At 33.3% G+C, this 19,326-nt stretch overlaps 2 protein-coding genes and 1 long non-coding RNA gene across 4 annotated transcripts; 2 read left to right on the plus strand and 1 right to left on the minus strand.

The window, feature by feature from the left end:
- The first annotated feature begins 6,257 nt into the window (after window positions 1-6,257).
- Window positions 6,258-7,060, plus strand: LOC122283469. Its single transcript, XM_043095222.1, has one exon. It carries the CDS (start codon window positions 6,627-6,629, stop codon window positions 6,906-6,908), a length of 282 nt encoding a protein of 93 aa, XP_042951156.1. The 5' UTR covers window positions 6,258-6,626; the 3' UTR covers window positions 6,909-7,060.
- A 1,210-nt stretch (window positions 7,061-8,270) lies between these two features.
- Window positions 8,271-10,204, minus strand: LOC122283443 (metallothiol transferase FosB-like). 2 transcript variants are annotated; one of them, XM_043095220.1, is made up of 3 exons: window positions 10,023-10,204; window positions 9,455-9,563; window positions 8,271-8,919 (listed from the first exon to the last, which is right to left on the minus strand). In XM_043095220.1, exons 1-3 carry the CDS (start codon window positions 10,187-10,189, stop codon window positions 8,665-8,667), a joined length of 531 nt encoding a protein of 176 aa, XP_042951154.1. In that variant the 5' UTR covers window positions 10,190-10,204; the 3' UTR covers window positions 8,271-8,664. The 2 variants fall into 2 exon arrangements, with proteins under 2 accessions (XP_042951154.1, XP_042951155.1); XM_043095221.1 differs by having other exon boundaries at window positions 8,526-8,919; window positions 9,808-10,135.
- A 7,116-nt stretch (window positions 10,205-17,320) lies between these two features.
- On the plus strand, window positions 17,321-18,742 carry LOC122303396. Its single transcript, XR_006240663.1, has 2 exons — window positions 17,321-18,225; window positions 18,323-18,742. It is a non-coding gene; the product is annotated as an uncharacterized LOC122303396 (long non-coding RNA).
- The last annotated feature ends 584 nt before the right edge of the window (window positions 18,743-19,326 follow it).

Raw genomic sequence — 19,326 nt, forward strand, 5'->3', positions numbered from 1 at the left:
GTGCTAAGTAAAGGAACTACAGTGTATGTATGTGTGTTATCATATATGTCATGCCATGCCAAGTTATTACGTAATTGTCTATTATACAGAATTTATTTTGTCATCAATTTTTATCTGTTACATAATATATTCTGTTATGTATTACTGTACCTTACAAATACGTCATGCTAAGTATACCATCTATTACATGTATGTCAAGTCATGTAATATTTACTGTTGCAAGTATGTCATGTTAAATATGTTGTCTATTATATGTTATGCCGTGTTACGAAATGTTTCTATCTCAAGTTGGTCATGTATTTCAAGTTATGTTCAAGTCACGTTATGTTACGTCAGGGCTTCAGTCATTTTGTATTCCAGTCACGTTTCATCTTAATTACTTATGTATGGGGTCGCAGCAATTGTGATGCATACACTACGTGAGACACAACAATTGTGACACGTAGAATACATGAGCCCACAACAACTGTGGAGTATGTATTTAAGCAGTTAAAGTATAAGTTTCCGTAGAATACATGGGGCCACAACAACTGTGGAGTATGTATTTACACGTAGAATACATAGGGCCACAACAACTGTGGAGTATGTATTTTTCATGTTAACTCAAGTTTGTGTAGAATATATGGGGCCACAACAACTGTGGAGTATGTATTTACACATAGAATACATGGGACCACAACAACTGTGGAGTATGTATTTTTCATGTTAAGTCAAGTTTCATATCAAGTTCATGTCAAGTCAAGTTCAGTTCATGTTTCAATTTAAGTTATGTCAATTATGCTATGTTGTACGCCAAGTTATGCTTTAATTACTTATGAATTTGATTATGCATTTATGCTTTTACTGTCATCCATGCATCATTAGCTTGTGTGTAAGTTTTTTGTTAACTTACTGAGATTTGTAATCAAATCTCATTTTGGTAGTCCCAACTACCATTCCCCCCGAATGGTAGATCTTGTTACAGGATCTGAAGGAGAATCAGGAGCTGATCAACTAGACACAGTTGACTAAGCGACGGTGCGACGTCAATGTTAATATAGTAGTTAACGCAAATTACTACTTGTATGATGGAGTTGCATCTCTAGTACTTTTTGGATCATAACCATTTTTGGACTAGTGTTGTGATCTGTTCAATGGGTCTTTATGTATGAAGTATGTTTTAAACATTTGGGATATTTTCAATTTGGTGCATAGTATTGCTAAAGAAAAAAATTATCCGCTGCGAATATTGCATAATGTTAGATGCATGTTAGGAACATTGCATCTTATATGTCATGAACGAGGGCAGGTAACCTTGTGTTGCATGTCTCGACGCTTCAAATATCCGTCCGATCCCAAACGGAATTTGGGGGCATCACACATGGGACCCTTACTATTTTTGTTTTTTGTTTTTATTCAAACAACTTGCGATGAATAGAAAGCAGGTGGGAGGAGTAAAACATTTGGTTACGTTGGAGGATTAAAGTCAACAGCTATCACAGGTATTATTTGATAAATTATTGAATCCGAGATCACAGGTATCACCTCAGCATTTGGTTACGTTGGAGCATTTGAAGACCGAGATCGCAGGTGTCACGATAAGATTAAATGATCTTCTACTTCAAATTTCTGAAGTTAGTAATCTTCAACTTTAAATAAGTTTTTAATATATTATTTATAATTGCTGAGGTGAATATTTATGGTTATATTCATTATTATTCTTTGATAAATTCTATGTTTATTTACATAGTTTAGATACAAGTTTTATTTATTCTTTTATACTTGTTATAAATTATTAATGATATGATTTATCTGAAAATGGAAATGGAGCATCCTTAAAGGATCGCCCTAAATCAATAATAACTTTTGAGTATCTCATAGTTTAAATGATTGATACTTGTACCAAAAGCTCATTATGATTTATGCACCTGAAATTGCATAATTGAAATTGTGGAAAGAATATATATTTGAATGAACGTCTCGAATGTGCTCCTGAAGTAGCAATATGAAATGCAAACGTTCACAATATATTCTAAATTTGTATCAGGTCTTTCAGTGACTGAGCAAAATAATGAGCTTTTGATAAGAATCATTAATCACGTCTTACTAGATCTACATCATTCCCTGAAGTGAATGATAATGAATTTATATCATTCTATTCTCTGAAGTGAAAAGAATGATGCGTTTCATTCAAAGAAACTAAGAGATTGGACGTGATAATGAATATCTTTTCGAACCAGAAGCTCGTATTGGAAAAGCTGTAAGCTTTCTCTTTGAGATGATATTATACAAATTATTGAATCAAATATTATAATGCATCAAAAGGTGATATGATTCAAAATATTTGTATCTTTTCATGGTTATCTTGATAATCCAAAATCAATTACGATAAGTCGAATGATTTTTATATGGACGTCCATAAAAGAACCAGAAGATTCTTTTACTATAAAGTCTTACCACTAGAAGTGGAAAGAAAAATTTGCCAGAAGCAAATAAGATGAAATAATTCGACGTTATCTTGATTATCATATGTGAACTAGAAGTTCAGATGATAATTAAATTTTGGATGCAATAAGATAAAAATGTCTCATATTCTAGTTGCTAAAATTCCAGCGAGGATTGAAGTCTTTGTAGGACAATTAAGAAATTCAACAGTCTGAAAGTATGTGAGACCTATTGATACAAAAGGTACTGCATCTCAAAAGAGAAATGCATAAATAATTGGCGCTCCTGAAGAGGTCATACCCATAGAACAAGTAATAAAGTCCATCCAAATTTTCTGTATAAAATTCTCCTATATAAATCTCCTGAAGAGTGCCTCCTGAAGAGGTTTTTCATGAAAATGTCTTCCCTTAAAGAGGGACAAGTACCTGAAAATAACGAGATCTCGTTACATTTTATGAATAATGGATAAATTATGGATAGAAATAAAATCGTTGTCGACAACGTATTTCCATATGAGATGGCAATTGACATTACCAGAAGTAATGATGAAAGTGAATCAAGAACCGTCGAAGAATACGACGTAAAATATTGGCCAAATTTGAAAGAAACAATTCCTGCAGAATTGATTCACTAGTAAAATATGATGCATCGGGACTTATAGTCCAAACACCTAAAGAGGTGATGCTTGTTAAATGTCAGTGGGTATTTATGGAAAGGAAATAAAAATGTGATATATAAATCACGAGTCAGTTTCTCAATTCCTGCAGAATTGATATCACTAAGTAAAATGTGATAAATATGGACTTGAAGTCCAAACACCTAAAGATGTGATTTTTGTTAAATATCAGTGGATATTTATATACATGATATAAAAAGTCTGAAACTTTTAATATGAAAATATGATATAGAAATCACAAGTTAGTTTCTCAAAGAAACAATATTGATATGATTTTAAAGTGGTTGAAATCATATTGAGATTTTTATTAGCTTGAAAGTTACCGAGAGTTTGGATATGCATAATTAACTGCATATTTATATGGATCATTGGATCATGATATATATATATATGAAAATCCCTGAAGGATAGAAAATGCCTGAAACTTCTAATCTGAATACATCTAGAAATATGTATTTTATCAAGTTTCAAAGATCCTTATATGATCTAAAGCAATCCAAACGCAAATAGAAACAAGCTATTATTGCAGTTTATATATATGATTTAAATGTCATTGAGGCTCCAGAAGAGCTCATGAAAACTACACATATTTGAAATATAAATCTGAAACCCTTGCGGCTTCAAGGGGAAGATGGATGATATTATTAGTTCTGAAATACCATCTTTTAAATACAATTAGTATTTCAGATTCATATTATGGGTTTGATAAGAAGTGTGCATTATTAAAGAAGAAATAAAAGGGAGCACACAGAATATCTACCAGATGATAGATACACAAATATGAATATTTGTGAAATATTATTTTATTATCTTGAAGAAAAAATTACAGAAATTTGAGGCACTTTGCCTCATTCTTCAAACGCTCTTATTTTTCAAGAATCTGCATGGCATCCTTATCTAAAGGGGTGGGCAATCGAAAAAAAGATTTAAGCAATGATTTTAAATTCTTATTCTCTTGTTTTATTGCTCCTATCTTTATGTTGGACTCTAGAAGAAGTCGCTGAAGTATAGCAATATTCTCGTGGAGTTTGTCAACTCCACAAGTTCTAGATTGCAGTCGCTGAGAAAATGCGACAATGGATGATGAGTATCGAGTACCGAGACTCACAAGCTCATAGATAGCTTCATTATCTGACCTATGAGTCAGATCATTATATTGCATGACAACACCTGTGGTAGAAGCAGGAACAGCTGATGAACGAGGTGCAGAATACCTCATATATTGACCTTGAGAAGATTGCTGAGCCATTGCAGAGAGAGATTGCAGGATAAGAATGCAGAAAGAGATTACAGAGTAAAAATGCAATATGATTACAGAAAAGTGAAGAAGATGAGATGCGAATGAAGATGAGTTGAATATCTCTTTTATAGAGAAAATTATGATACAACATCTCTCGTGAAGCAAGAGAAAAGAAACGAAATATAGCTTCATAGCTCTGCGATGCATGACAGCACGCCTGACAGCTGCGGCGCCTGATAGCTGCGGCGCCTGACACCTACAGAAGAGTTGAAAATCCGCGATGCTTGTCTGATCTAAAAAGGTTGGCCACCGTTTTTATTGAAAAATGAGGTTAGCGGTTTAATGTTGATGAATTCTCCACTAACTGTGTTATTTACAAGAACTCCAGAAGAGTACAACTCCAGAAGAGTAGTGATGAGCAGAAAGATCCAGTTGTGATTATTTTTGGATCAAATCCACAGTTAGTTGGATGTACAGATGCGGATTATCTTTCAGATCCACACAAGAAGATCATTGCAATTCATGAGAAGAAAGTTAAAATTGATGTCAAGCATTACCAACTGCAACATTTGAGAAGATTATGCAGAACATTGGAATGCGGAGGCTTGAAGACCTGTTATCATACACTTTTCAGGAGAAGTAATGTCTTGAAGACTTGTGCTGATTGTACTCTTTTTCCTTCGCTAAGGTTTTATCCCACTGGGTTTTCCTTTGCAAGGTTTTAATGAGGCAATCCTAAAACACTCGACGGTACACATGAATACTATACTCTTTTTCCTTCGCCATTAGTTTTTTCCCACAGGGTTTTTCCTTGTCAAGGTTTTAACAAGGCATATTCTTTAAATATGGTCATCCAAAGGGGAAGTTTTATAAACCATCTTGAATTGTATGACCACATTTAACTAGCCGTCAAACGCATAGTGCTAGTCGTCAAAAGCATAGTTAGCTAACCGTCAAATAGATAGTGGTAGTCGTCAAAAGCATAGTCTCTTTTGTAACCCTATATATATGGATATATTGATGTTATATGATATATAGATTAATAAGAGAATCTCATCTCTCGCTTTCTCTCAATCTTTTAAAATTTTCTCATTTTCATTAAGTTTATAACAAAAGCTTCCATATTAATGCACGTGCGATCTAGAAGAGTTTAATATTTTCATAGAAACCCAACAGACTATATACTTTGAGAAGGTCCTCATGATGTGACCTTAAGACTAAAATTTACTCTAAAAAGCTTAATTAACTTCTCCTGTTTTCCTTTTCCTTAACTGCAGTAGTACTTAGCTACTTCTCTAACCCATTATTAAATTATATATATATATAATAATACTATATATAATTATAAAGTAAGCAAACGCCGTATATTTGTTTAAAAAAAATTAATTTATTATTAAAAATTTAATTTTTTTTCATGTATATTTATTCAATTTTTTAAAATAATTACACAGTATTTATATACTCAAAACTTTAAATATCATTTCTTTTTCAAATTTAGAATAATTCTCAACTGATTTCAGTGACAAAAAGTTTTAAACTCGTATTTTTACGAAGATGTGATAGGAGGGAGACCGCATGAAAATCAAATCGAAAAAAGGAAAAAAGAAAAAATGGCAACCCATGCAAGCTCCAGTGCAATTCATTCAAGCCCTCCCCTCAACCCATTCCTGATCCTGATTATCTGACATCTATGATTTAAGGCATCCGCCGTGATGATGACCACTTACCATACTCATCAATATGTGCTCACACATGTGCAGCGAGACGCGTCCATCATGTTTGTTGGATACAACATGTGCGTGCAATGCATCTATACACAATTATGGAGTTTGGTATAAATGCCATGCTATATATTCTTCCTCATTAGTAATCATCCACGAACCTTCCTTCCTTCCTTCCTTCTAATAATTCAAACATATATATGTATCTGTTCCCATCACGGGATACCTGGCGCTTGGATCGGCACCTTCCGATCCTAATCCATGCGGGGGCCATGCCTTAAGCCGCACTATATATTCATTTAGAAATTGGAAGCTCCAGTCACTTGCTTAGTTCATAGTTAATTACCTACTTACTTCGTTTTCAAAGTCAGCAAAGATGTGCACTTTGGGCTCCCAACCTCCTTTTATAAACCTTTCTTCACTCTAGTGGGGAACAAATAATTGCAGTTTTGACTCCATAGTAAAATAATACAATTTTTTCTTCTATTTATAGGTGGAAGCAAAGGACTTGATCAAGAATTCCTATCCTCGGTTTTGTTTGCTTCAGAGAAGAGAATACGCTGTAATGAAGAATAGCTCCATGTCGCATCCATTCGATAGTACCCCGAAAACTCTACAGCGTGAAAGAGATCAGGCCGGGGCCAGTGGTTCCAGAGATAAGGGAGATGTGAAGTCTTATAATCTAAAGAAGAACAAGGAGGCGGTGTCTAAGAAGCCAGAGAGCAAGCCGCCCCAAGACATTGATGAAAGTGCTGAGGCTTTCATCAAGAAGTTCCGGCACCAGCTCTTGATCCAAAGGCTCGAATCCATTGAGAATTACGAGCAAATGCTGGCAAGGGGGCTGTGAAATACCCTGTTTCGATCGATCTCCGTGCCACTGTATTAATGGAGTTTGTGTATCGTTTTTCATTTGTTGCTGATTCTTTCTACTCTTTTAATGGATATGCATGTTTTAGAGTGGATTCAGCATATATAAAGATGAAGTTTTTGGGCATTCAACTATGAAAGACTAAAATTTGCCATCTTTTAGTATAAATTGTTTTCCTTAATTTGTTTGCCGTTTTGAAAGTTGTTATAGCATGTATATACGGTTCTTGATTAAGCCATAGATGTGCCGAGTTTGCTCAAAGCATTGATTCATAGATCGAGTTAGCATTCGGCGTACGCAAATTTTGTTATCATGGTTCTTCATAACATATTTTTGCACCTAGACAGACATCCTTTGGTCATTATTCTTACAGAATACAGATCTCTGATTGCTTGTATTTTAGAACACCTTTCAGCTCAGACAATCTGCTTTGAGAATGCGAATGATCTGTTAACCCGTGCTACTCTAATTATAGCAAACGTGAAAAAAATTGGTGTTGACTTCTAGGTGATAAAATCTGTCATCATTAGCCTTGTTTGGTTAGCCAAAACCAAAAATCTCATCTCATCTCATCTCAACTCATCATTACACTTTTTTCAAATCCCAATACAAAATATAATAAACAATCTAACTTTTTCAAATCCCAATACAAAATTAATATTCAAAAATTATATTATAACAATATTTTATTTATTACTATTTAAAACATTTCATTTCATCTCATCTCATCTATGTAACCAAGCGGGGCCTAAATTTGATACTTGGGAACGATCTGACCTCACATCTGATAAAGGGAGTTGAAGGGAAGGAAGGACGAGGACCAATAGGCACAACGGTCCTTTGAGCTCATCGTCCAGTAAGGAAACAGGTCTAGAATCTGACAATCTGTGTTAGAACTTGGCATTATGTCTCAAGTCTTTGCTTCACTCGGTAGTTTCTGCTAAGCTGCTTTGACTGCAAACATATAATTACAGCCAAAATCAGTCTTAACCCAACCCATTTCTTAAGAAATTCACGAGCAGAATTCCCGTGAATAGTCTGAATGGAATCCTAGAGTTCCTAAATAGGTGGTTGTTGGAGTGTCTGAGTTGAGGTGGTAAGCTCAAGCGCCTCTGTTCATGGTCAATTTTGGTGTTCGCTACCCAGCAGAAATAGTAGATAAATCCTCTCCCCGTGTCTTTCAAGGTAACATCACAGGACTCGCAGCCATACGTACAACTCTTGATAGGCTAAAAGAATACGCAATCTTTGAATATAAAAACTAAAATCAATCTGAAAATCTTCAATCTGCATACTCTCAGAATAGACGTTTAAAATGAAGCCAGTGGAAAGATCCCGTTATAGACTAGAATGAAAATCTCTTTCATCCAAATTGGAACATACAATTTCTACAGGTTCTCAGGTGAACAAAAGCAAACTATCGCAGACTCAGTAGAACCTAGAAGTTGGTGACCACTTTACCACGCACAATTCTTATCTCTCCGTACCCCACACATGAGTCACGGAACTGACTTAAAAGTCAAGTTGTTGGTGTTGCCAATAACAACATGGCATTTGAGATCAGAATATGCAAGACAGCTAAGGAAATTCCAATTCTTAATAAAGTTGGAAAGCAACCGTTTCCCATTAAGAATTAAAAGGTTGTCTTATTACAAAGAGGACACAAAACGAGACACGAAAATGGGACAAACTAGTTGGGATGGTTTTATTCTCGTCACTCCACCCAACAATTCTTCTATTGATGGACCACTCGGATCTGCTGCTGTTGCTGCTGGATCATCCGGAGGTTTACACGCGAGCAAGACCGAGCCATCTCACCCACCAGAGGGACGACGGGCAGATTGTCACAGTTGCATATCTCGATCATGAAGCCATCAGGGTCGTGAAAAAAGATTTGATCAACGTGAATCCCACCTTCCTCCACCATCGCCCGGACGTGAGTAATCCCCATCTCCTTCAGCTTCTTCTCCACGGTGCTCATGCTCTCACACTGCCCATCAACCACATGAATTTCATCGTTTAATTAACGTTGCTAGAGACCATATAAATTAACGTTGTTACAAGCAACGTCATGGACCTCATGCTCGAATTTTCGCATCACTGAATATATTTGGGACGTCGGGTGCACGTACAGGAGCATTAACATAACCTTATTTTAGCCCAACTTAAATTTTGCTTTCAATAGGACATATTAAATTTTCTTGATTTGGACTCTAAATTTAAGAGTTCGTCTGAAGTAGCAAGACAAATAAGACACATAAATATTGAATATCAACTATTTCTAAAAAAATTGTTCTAAAACAACTCGAGAATCTTCCGCCCTCCATTCATCTCAACACAAATTTTAATTGAAATTCTTTTTTGTATCTGTCTCAGTCCCTTGTTTGTCTAGTACGATGAATGATTCCGTTATTTCATCTACTACTTCATTTAAAGAACTTCTTCAGATGAAATTCTACAACGTTCTGACTGACAAACAAGAAGAAAGAAGGAAAGAAAGGCCATATATTTTGGCAGAAAATTACCTGGAAAGATATATGATTATCCTTCGGGTTGATTTCAGTCTTCTTTGGCATGTTATGATCTGGATCCTCTGTTTGCAACAAATGTATTCCGATCCCGTAGCCGAATAGCCTATACATATATCGACAACATTCGGAAACCAGAACCCATCACAGATAATTATATATAAAGAATAAAACAAAAACAAAACTTTTCTACAAGAATCGAGAAGAAATGAAAATTCACTTAAAAAATTATAATAATAATAAAAGAGAATAATTGAAAAGAATTATGTTCTTGATCCGTTTATTCCTGTTTATTTTCTCTGAATTAGAATTTTCGTATGTACTCTTATTGTGCATGTGAGATTAATTACCATGCCCCATCAAAATCAAACGAGCCTGGCCTCCTGATAGGGAAAAATCCAAGAACATTCTGATAGAAATCGATGGATTCCTCAACTGATCTACACACAAGTGATATGTGGTTCAAAGATTTGAGATGCAAAGGGTTTGCCATGCTTTCTTTCATTTTCGCAAGAAAAACTCCAAATCCAAGAACAAACACTGACCAAATAGATAATAATACTACCGCGTTTTTCCTCCTCGAAAGCGAAATAGCAAAAGAGGCAAACAGGGAAGCGAAATAGAATTAAGCAAGAGTTTGGAAAGAGTGGGACTCCTTGACTCACGCAGTCGAAAAGAAAGGAAGGGTAGTGGCTCAATATATAGCCTATAGGCGCCGTGGAACTCTTTCATGCAAGCCACGTTTCCTCTGCATGCAATGTCTTAGATCTCGATGAGTTTTACACGTAGGCTCGTTGCTGACTCGGATGTCAACCTTACCTACTCCGTAGGTGGGTCCCCGTGACACGTTAGCAGTGAACCTATCCGTTTTGTTTTATTTATGAAAAATCTAATTATAACTTGACACTGATACGTTCACTAATCACATTTTAATTATAATTTGATATTAATATGTGCACTAATTTAATGTGATTGATAAAAATTTTTTTATTAAAAATAATACTAATTTATATTTTAAATATAAAAAAATCAGTATTGATACACAGTACGTAACTTTATTAGTACATAACAAAACTCTTTATTTATAAGAAAAATTTAGTTACAAGTAGAACTGTGTACTAATATGTTTATCAATCTAATGTGATTAGTCAAAAGTATATTTTATTGAAAATAATACTAATTTAAATTTTAAATATGAAGGAATCAGTATTATTATACAGATTTGTATATGATTTTATTTGTATTTAGCAAAACTTTTATTTAAAATCTGAAAAAATCTTATTGCAAATATACTTTTTACACTAATTCGCGCATCGATATTGATATGTAAGGTATATGTTTAATGAAACGATGTGAATTGAAGGTAAAAATAAGTTTTATAAGATATGATTTTTTTTTCTTCTCTCATAAATTTTTATATTTAAAAAAAAAATCATCAATGCTTGAATTGGTGCACAAAATCTGCTTGTATCCAACAAAACTTCATTATTCAATAGCTTAGAAAATAAATATAAGATGAGAGTTTTTTTTTTTTTTCTAAATTTGATTAGAATAGAATTTCTCCACCCTATATATAAGAATGACGTGTCTTTCTACCAAGTATATCATGCAAATTAGGTTATTTTGACAATATAATTATCGATGAAAACATTCATACAAAAAGCGCCAAAAGAGAAATAATATTTATAATAATAGAGCGTGCAAATGTAAAGTTTTTTTATTAAAAAAATAATAAAAACAGGATCTATATAAAAAAATTAATATTTTAATATTTAATTTTTCTCTTTTTTTAAAATAATTATATGTCATTTACACATTTTATGATTATATATAATATTTTACAATAATAAAAAAATAAAGATGTAAATGTTCGTATTATATATATATATGTGCATATCAAGTGGATCACGCAATTTATCCATACTGTATCATTTAATTAATTAAGTGGCCAGTCATGATTACCGGTACGTAATTTGGAAGTGAACATTAATAATTTAATAGGATGGACAAAGTATTTTATAAGAGTAATGCTATATATAATTTTAAGATATATAAGTCTTGCGTATTTATTAAAAAAATGATTTTGTTCACGTGAGTATATCAGATTTAACCATTTTTTTAAATGGAATATAAGAAATTTATACACTGATATAAAACTGCAAATATCATTTCTCATTTTATAATTTACTTTGAGAGTATGTATGGCACACACACTTTGAATTAATGTGAAATTACATGCATGTGAATGGATGCATGAAAGTCTATAGTATTATGATAAATGAAATTGATTTCCATTGAAAGGTATGCAAGACGATCGAGAGTCGCTGATCAAAACGGCCAATACGTATAATTTTGAAGAAAAGTTTCATATCCAACACATGATATATACTTTTCTCCATTCTTCAACACGTTATCAATTATAGATTAATGGATCGGAATAATTACGTACTTTGTGATGGATGGAGTGTCATAGTCCAAAATATGAACTTGATAACCTTAAACATTGCATGCATATTTTGAGGCATGCATGCGGCCTCCATCTTGAATGGCTCTGAATAGTGTCAACTTCGGGACCAACTTAGGTTAGACACTTCAATTTGACAAAGATAATGTCATAAAAAGCTGTATTCATGTGTGGTACGCATCCTGAGTACTTCATGATATTGTCTTGCATGCCTGCATGGAAAAAGTACTCCAACTAGCTATTGTTGGATGACAGACCTGATCGAAAAGTGACTACCATGCGGTGACAGTGTTCGAATAATGACATAATCGTGTTCCACTAGCAAACAATATTATCAAATGAAGCTAGTGATCAAAAAGATATATATATATGAAAATGATGCACTAACTACTTAAACCATGTTTGGTTAACATGATTTTTTTCAAAATTGATATTTTCCACTTCAATCCAAACATGATATTTCAATCTAAAAAAATATTCTGTTTCGATTCTCAGCTTTTGATAGTCTAATTATATACTTAGGTTTTAGTTAAAAGTGAAAAAAAAAAAAAATACAAAAATCAAAACAACTTTAACAAAAATTACTACCATAAAAAATTATATTCAAACAAAACATATTTTAAAACATAATTATTCAAATTTCCCATCTACTTTAACAAGACCTAATAAAAAAACATATCTCAAAACATTCTCAGAATTTTTCTCAACCAATTATCAGCTTACTAATCTCTGAAGGCTGATCAGATGATCATGTTTGCAAGGAAAAAAAAGAAGAAGCTCATTTATCCTAAGTAAACATATATAGTAACACGTACGTGTATAGTGGTGGAGAATAATGCATGCGTACGTATTGGGAGGATGATAAGGTTTAAAAATGGGTACGTACGTATATCATATAGGTTTACTTGTGTTAACTAGTAATTTTATATATAGAATCATGCATATATATATATATATATGCGTGTGCATGGGTGTACGCATATATATATGGAGACACACATACAAGAGCTCAAACATGCTGGTAAGTGGTAACGATGTCAAAACCACAAGAATGGGATCTGCATGGAGGAAAAAGAAAGTAAACAGGCGGACCACGTCAAAAGCACCTGCCACTTCACTTGCGTGGAGAAAAGGACAATCGGGGCCTGAACAAGAAGATGAAGTTCAACCACTTGGATTTCTTAATACTAAATAAAGGGTTGATCTAGTTTATAAGAATGGTGCATGTCTTTTTAATATATATATTAAAAAGGTATGACCACTAATTAATATATAGGAGTAAAAAAATCAAGGCCGGGAATGAAAGATTTATTTACAAATTAATTAATTAGTTTGGGGGACAACTAATTTCTACACCGTTGAGGTACATGATTTGAGTCATATTAAATTAAAATTTAACTTTCTTTCAAATCAAATCTTGATATACTAGATGTGTGAATTTTTCGTCCTTTACATCGACTTAAAAGTAGAACAGTACATTAATCTTAATTAATTTGCCATTGGTTTGATACACACACATACACACGATTTCGTTCTATCAATATCTCATAAGTGCAAGCTGATCTCTGATTTCTCGTACTTGTGCAGGCAATCGAAAGTAGTCCAGCTTGTTAATTTTTTGACCAGTATATATTACGTACTGATCCGGCCATTTATGCACATATAATATATATATATATATATATATATGTTCAAGACCAATGTACGTATAATATATACCATTTCCTTCAACCGAGCGATAGGATTGAGAATCTTGTTATTTTATTTATTTATTTTAATAGAGGGTAGAAGGTTTCTAATTTAAATTTTACATTTAGAGAACTAGATCATATGTTATCAAGTCATTAATTAGACTCTTGGCGAGAATCTTGTTGATAAATTAGCCTTTCCATCGAAGACCGATGATCAAATATTTAATGGGCGCAAGACCAAGATGCATGCATGGTATATATACATATATATATATATATATATATATATTTGTAAACTTCATGGTTTTATATATAATATAATAGGTGAACCAAAAGGCCGCAAATATACCGATCGTTTAACTCAAAAGGCTTCATACATTAATGTCAAAGAGCCGAAGAGTACTATTTTTCTTAAACAATTCTCGATCTAATTAATTATTAGAAGAAATATTTTTTCAAAAAAATAAATAAAATATTAAAAATGCTTCGTAGGAAACATAAATCAGTTTATAAGGAAGGGTATATGGCCAATGGAAATGATGATGATCATAAGATCAGATCAGTTATGGCTATATATATATGCCATATGGTACTGATCATATCATACACGTTGAACTCAAAACCGTCCAGAAAATATATTAATTGGATAGAGATAATATTTAAATGGTTTGGCAATTTGCCTACGTCTACTTCAGCAAAAATTTACTATATTTCAATGTGTTTATACAAAATTACAACACTTAAATAAAGCTCTCTATCTGTCTGTTTTGCATGCACATAGTTTACACATCATATCTCTTTTTTAATAGAATAAGTTTTACTAAATATCAACAAATATTGATGACAAATGGTGATGACTTGCAGCAGCTATGTTCAATTTGCAATAATATATATAAGACGGTGCAGAGCAGCCGTATTGGACTCCTTAATTGGTTGATGGTTTTCAACAATACATTCACTAATTAATATTAATTTGTAGCGATAGAAAGCATGCCGATGCTGATCTGATCTTGATGATTTCTTCTGTCTCCCCCGGCCAATAGTTAATATTCTATTACCACCATGTACCGTCCCAGCCTCAGGCCTGATCCCATATGCATGCATTTTCTCCCCAGGCCAATAACGCGTACGTAATACATTGAAGACGTAAATTAATTTGAGTTCTCTCTTTCAAAACAACCAATTATATATCTTCAGCAAACCGCTTACGTTTCAATTTTCGAGCTTTGCACGATCTCATTTTTGGAACTGATCACCACCAATTCAGAGATCTCGCTAGCTAGCATGCTTAATTGTGTGTGTATATATATATTCTTTTTCCTGAATCCATATAAATCTAATTGTATATGTACTTTTGCGTAACACGATGATCTGGCCATTAGCAATATCTTGGATATATAATTAAGAGTAATGCTACATACAGTCACTTTTGTGTACTCCCTGCGCACTCCACTGATATGATTAGCTGGATTAATTTTTTTTTAATACACAACCAATCATATCACTGGAGTGTACAAAGGAGTCCACAAAAATGACTGTACATAGAATTTTTGTATAATTAATTGTGGAAATTTGGCATGCATTCGTGAAATGAAATGCTAAAGGCCTTTTAGGAAGAGATCAACTTTACCACTCATCATTCCACATATTTTACATCATATTTAATTTTTTAATTTTAATTTTGTTGCCCAGATGACTAACACAAGAGGGGGGTGAATTGAGTTGTATTAAAAAAATAACAATTATAAATCAAATATATAATATAAAATATAAATAAAATATGAAATAACAATATTAAATATAAAGAGTAAGGGTAAGAGAGAAGCAAACTCAGTATGTTAACGAGGTTCGGCCCCACTGCCTACGTCCTCGCCTCAAGCTACTCCTTGAGGATTCCCAAATTCACTATTCAACCTCCTTCATGTGGAGATAGAAACCTATTACACCTTTGAACAACACCGCTACAAAGGATCCGTGTAGAACACCCTCTACACTTGCAATCACCTTACACGTGGTGATTCAACTGTTCCTCGTGTAGAATACTTTCTATACACACAAGGGTTATACACACCCTTTTTCTGATACAAGAGCTGATAGTGGGTAGGTTATCAGAAAACACTCCTCAATGAGTGAAATAAGAACAATACAGCGCAAACTATATCTCTCAAAATGAACAAGGATTAAGGCTCAATGCTTAAAAAAGAGAGAATGAAAGCTTTGAATGAATGTTGTATACTCTTGGTATTGTAAATGTGAAACTCTTAAATGATTTATAGGCATATGAGACCTCATATTCAAATTTAAAAAGATTCACATATCAAAGACAACATCATTCACTTTTTCAAAAAATTCAAATAAAAGGTTATTCTTTTTCAATTGTCAAAGACAACATCATTCACTTTTTCAAAAAAATCAAACCCAATCTTTTACTTTTGGCATATGACAAAATGAGCACACTTTCCTTTTCAAAAAATTCAAACCTAATCTTTTACTTTTTGTATATGACAAAATGAGCACACTTTACCTTTCAAATTTTTCAAACAAAATCATTTACCTTTTGTATAAGTCTAAAAAAGCATCAATCACTTTTGAAAATATTCAAATAAAACATGCACATGTGAAAGATGATAATCAATCATCTTTAATATTTTCAAAGTTCAACCCTTTAATTAAGGCATGCACATGCAAAAGATGACAATCAATCATCTTTCAAAATTTTCAAATTTAATTTTCAAAAATATTCATGCACATGTGGAAAATGTATTTTAATGCTTTATGATAAAATATTAATTTTGAGTATTAATCCTAATTTCGAATTTTAAGAGATTTACAACATTACTCTATGACTTTAATGTGAACTTGTTTCTTTCTTGCCCATGCTTGGTTCTTTGATGTGCTTGATTCTATTGTGTGAACAACTTGAGCTTGAAACTCCTTTATTCTTTGAATTCATTTGTTATCATCAAAATCCATGTGTAGATTTATAATCACATGAAACTTAGATTTATAATCATATGAAACTTGAAACCTTGGGTTCAACAAATTTTATTTCTACTAATTAACTAATTGAATTATACTACTTATCATCCATATTGTCACACTTGCTAAAGAAAAAATTAAAAAAAAATAAAAAATAATGTGTAGTGTGTGATATAAAGATGATGAGTAGAGTTTTTCTTATTCTTAGGAAAGGGCTATCTCACTTCTTCATGCTGAATAAATTCTATATTCTATTAATATGATTAGCTACATGAATGATCGGTAGTTCAGTTGATCGTATATATTTTTTTATTTTTTATTTTTTAATATAATAGAACCCACTTGTGAAACGTATTTTTTCCCCCCTGATTTAGATTTTTTGTGTTTGTCAATTATAAGTACCAACTACTGTAAATATTAAGATTTTACGAGTTGCTTGGAATTATCTCCAACCAAATGACTTGATAATATATTCGTTTTTCAATAGGAATTGTAACTATTGTGGTTTGTTTCGGGTAGAAATTGATTCAAATTTGTAATAAAATATTTGAATTTTTTACCGAAATCTAAAATCTAAGATATAAAAATATATAATATGTTATAAATCATCTTGTATTATATAACCACATTTAGCCGTCGTAATTGACCAAGTCATAGTCATCAATTAAGACTTTTATAACCCTATATATATGGGTATATTGATATTATATCATACAATCAATTAGAATGGCCCTTTCTCATTCTCTCTTTATCTTTGAAACTCTCTCTTTTGTTATTGATTCACGAGACGTTATCAGCACGATACGTGAAAGAATTTTCCTTCTGCCGCCTAGTTCTCAAGTTTCTCGAAATTGAGCACCCTTTCTCTGTATTTGTTCTATTAGCTCCCATATCTCTCTCCCCCCTTTCTCTGTCCTGCTCTGTTTCCTTCAGAAAGAATCCGGGAGCATGGCAAGCCTCAGAGTCTCCTACTTGCTCTTGCTTCTATCAATTTTAGCCTTTGCAGATGGAGGTTCAATTGGAATAAACTATGGCCGACTTGCTAACAACCTGCCAACTCCATCAAAATGATGGAGCTTCTGAAATCAAAGGGATTCGACAGAGTTAAGCTCTACGACACCACTCGGAAGTCCTCACTGCGCTAGCCAACTCGTGTATAAGTGTCACCGTTGCACTGCCCAACGATCTCCTCTCTTCCACCGCTGCGGACCAATCTTTCGCTGACATCTGGGTACAAACCAAAATCTTTCAGTTCTATCCTGCTACCAAAATCAAAGCCATTTTGCGTCGAGAATGAGCTCTCAGCGACCTCCAATCTTCATACCCATTCTCATCCGGATCTTTCAAGTCCGAACTAGATCTTGCTCAAGGACTTGATTTACGCACATATCTGCTCAAGGGATAGACCGTGCGAGGTGCCTTCTATAAGGTGACTGAGGTGCCTGCTCACAGACTTCGTAGATCCATGACCCACAATCGAGATGGCTTCCGAGAAGTGATGCATGGCTTCCTCTTTCATGGGTCTTCTCGGCAGCTTCGGATCTGGAACAGAATGGCCTGAAGATAGCTCTGCGTTGGGGTTAACTCACTGCAGGAAAATCACTATTTGAGACTATAAAAGTGTCTTCCTCTTGGTGGTGCCAGACCCTTGTTTTCCCTTGTTTTCTTTTCAAGTGTTTTGTTTACTTCTTCAAATTTCAGCAGCTAACTTTGACTTTGCTAGCTGACTAGGGACGCTCTTACTTTAATCAGTAGAAGGAGGTATGGTCAAAAGGTGACAATGGGACAAGGGGACAAGAGGCTTGTCAATCATGGCTACGAATGGTAGGTGGGCGGGAACTATGAAAGGTAGGTGGGTGGGTTGCAAGTGGGGTCTACTTTGGGTCAATGGTCCATTTTATACAAAATTCCGCTCCTCTTACCTGCTCCAAACGAAAAGTATATAATATAATAATATATACACGGGCCCACTCTAGCATGTACCACCATCTCACTAAGACTACCTATTTCTCTTGTACTATTATATTTTGAAAAAGTGCAGGATGCGAAAGAAAATGGAAGAAAAGTCCACTCTAATATCACGAATGTTCTGATGATATTGAAGATAATAGTCTTCTATTTCAAGTAAATTTTTTAATATATTATCTATAATTCTTAAGGTGAATATTAATGATTATATTCATTATTATTACTTGATAAATTCTATATTTATTTACATAGTTTACATCTCAAGTTATACTTATAGTGAATTAAAATTTTCATAATTTATATGTTAATTATATTTGTGATTAATTTTTATTCACATAATTGATATACAAGTTTTATTTATTCTTTTTATACTTATTATGAATTATTGATGATATGTTTAAAATGAATATCTCGAATGTGCTCCTGAAGTAGTAATATCGAGTGTACTTCTGAAGTAGCAATATCGAATGTGCTCCTGAAGTAGCAATATCGAGTGCTACCAGCTTTCGGGCCATAAGCTTGTATTGGAAAAACTACCAACTTTCTCTTTGAGATGATATTATACAATTATTGAGTCAAATATTATGATACATCAAAAGTGATATGATTCAAAATATTTGTATCTTTTCATAATTATCTTGATCGTCCAAAATCAATTACGATAAGTCGAATAATTTTTATATGGACGTCCATAAAAGAACCAGAAGATTCTTTTATTGTAAAGTCTTACCATCAGGAGTGGAAAAAAAAATTTGCTAGAAGCAAAT

The sequence above is a fragment of the Carya illinoinensis genome, chromosome 1 (genome assembly GCF_018687715.1).
Source record: "Carya illinoinensis cultivar Pawnee chromosome 1, C.illinoinensisPawnee_v1, whole genome shotgun sequence".
Taxonomy (NCBI): Eukaryota; Viridiplantae; Streptophyta; class Magnoliopsida; order Fagales; family Juglandaceae; genus Carya; species Carya illinoinensis.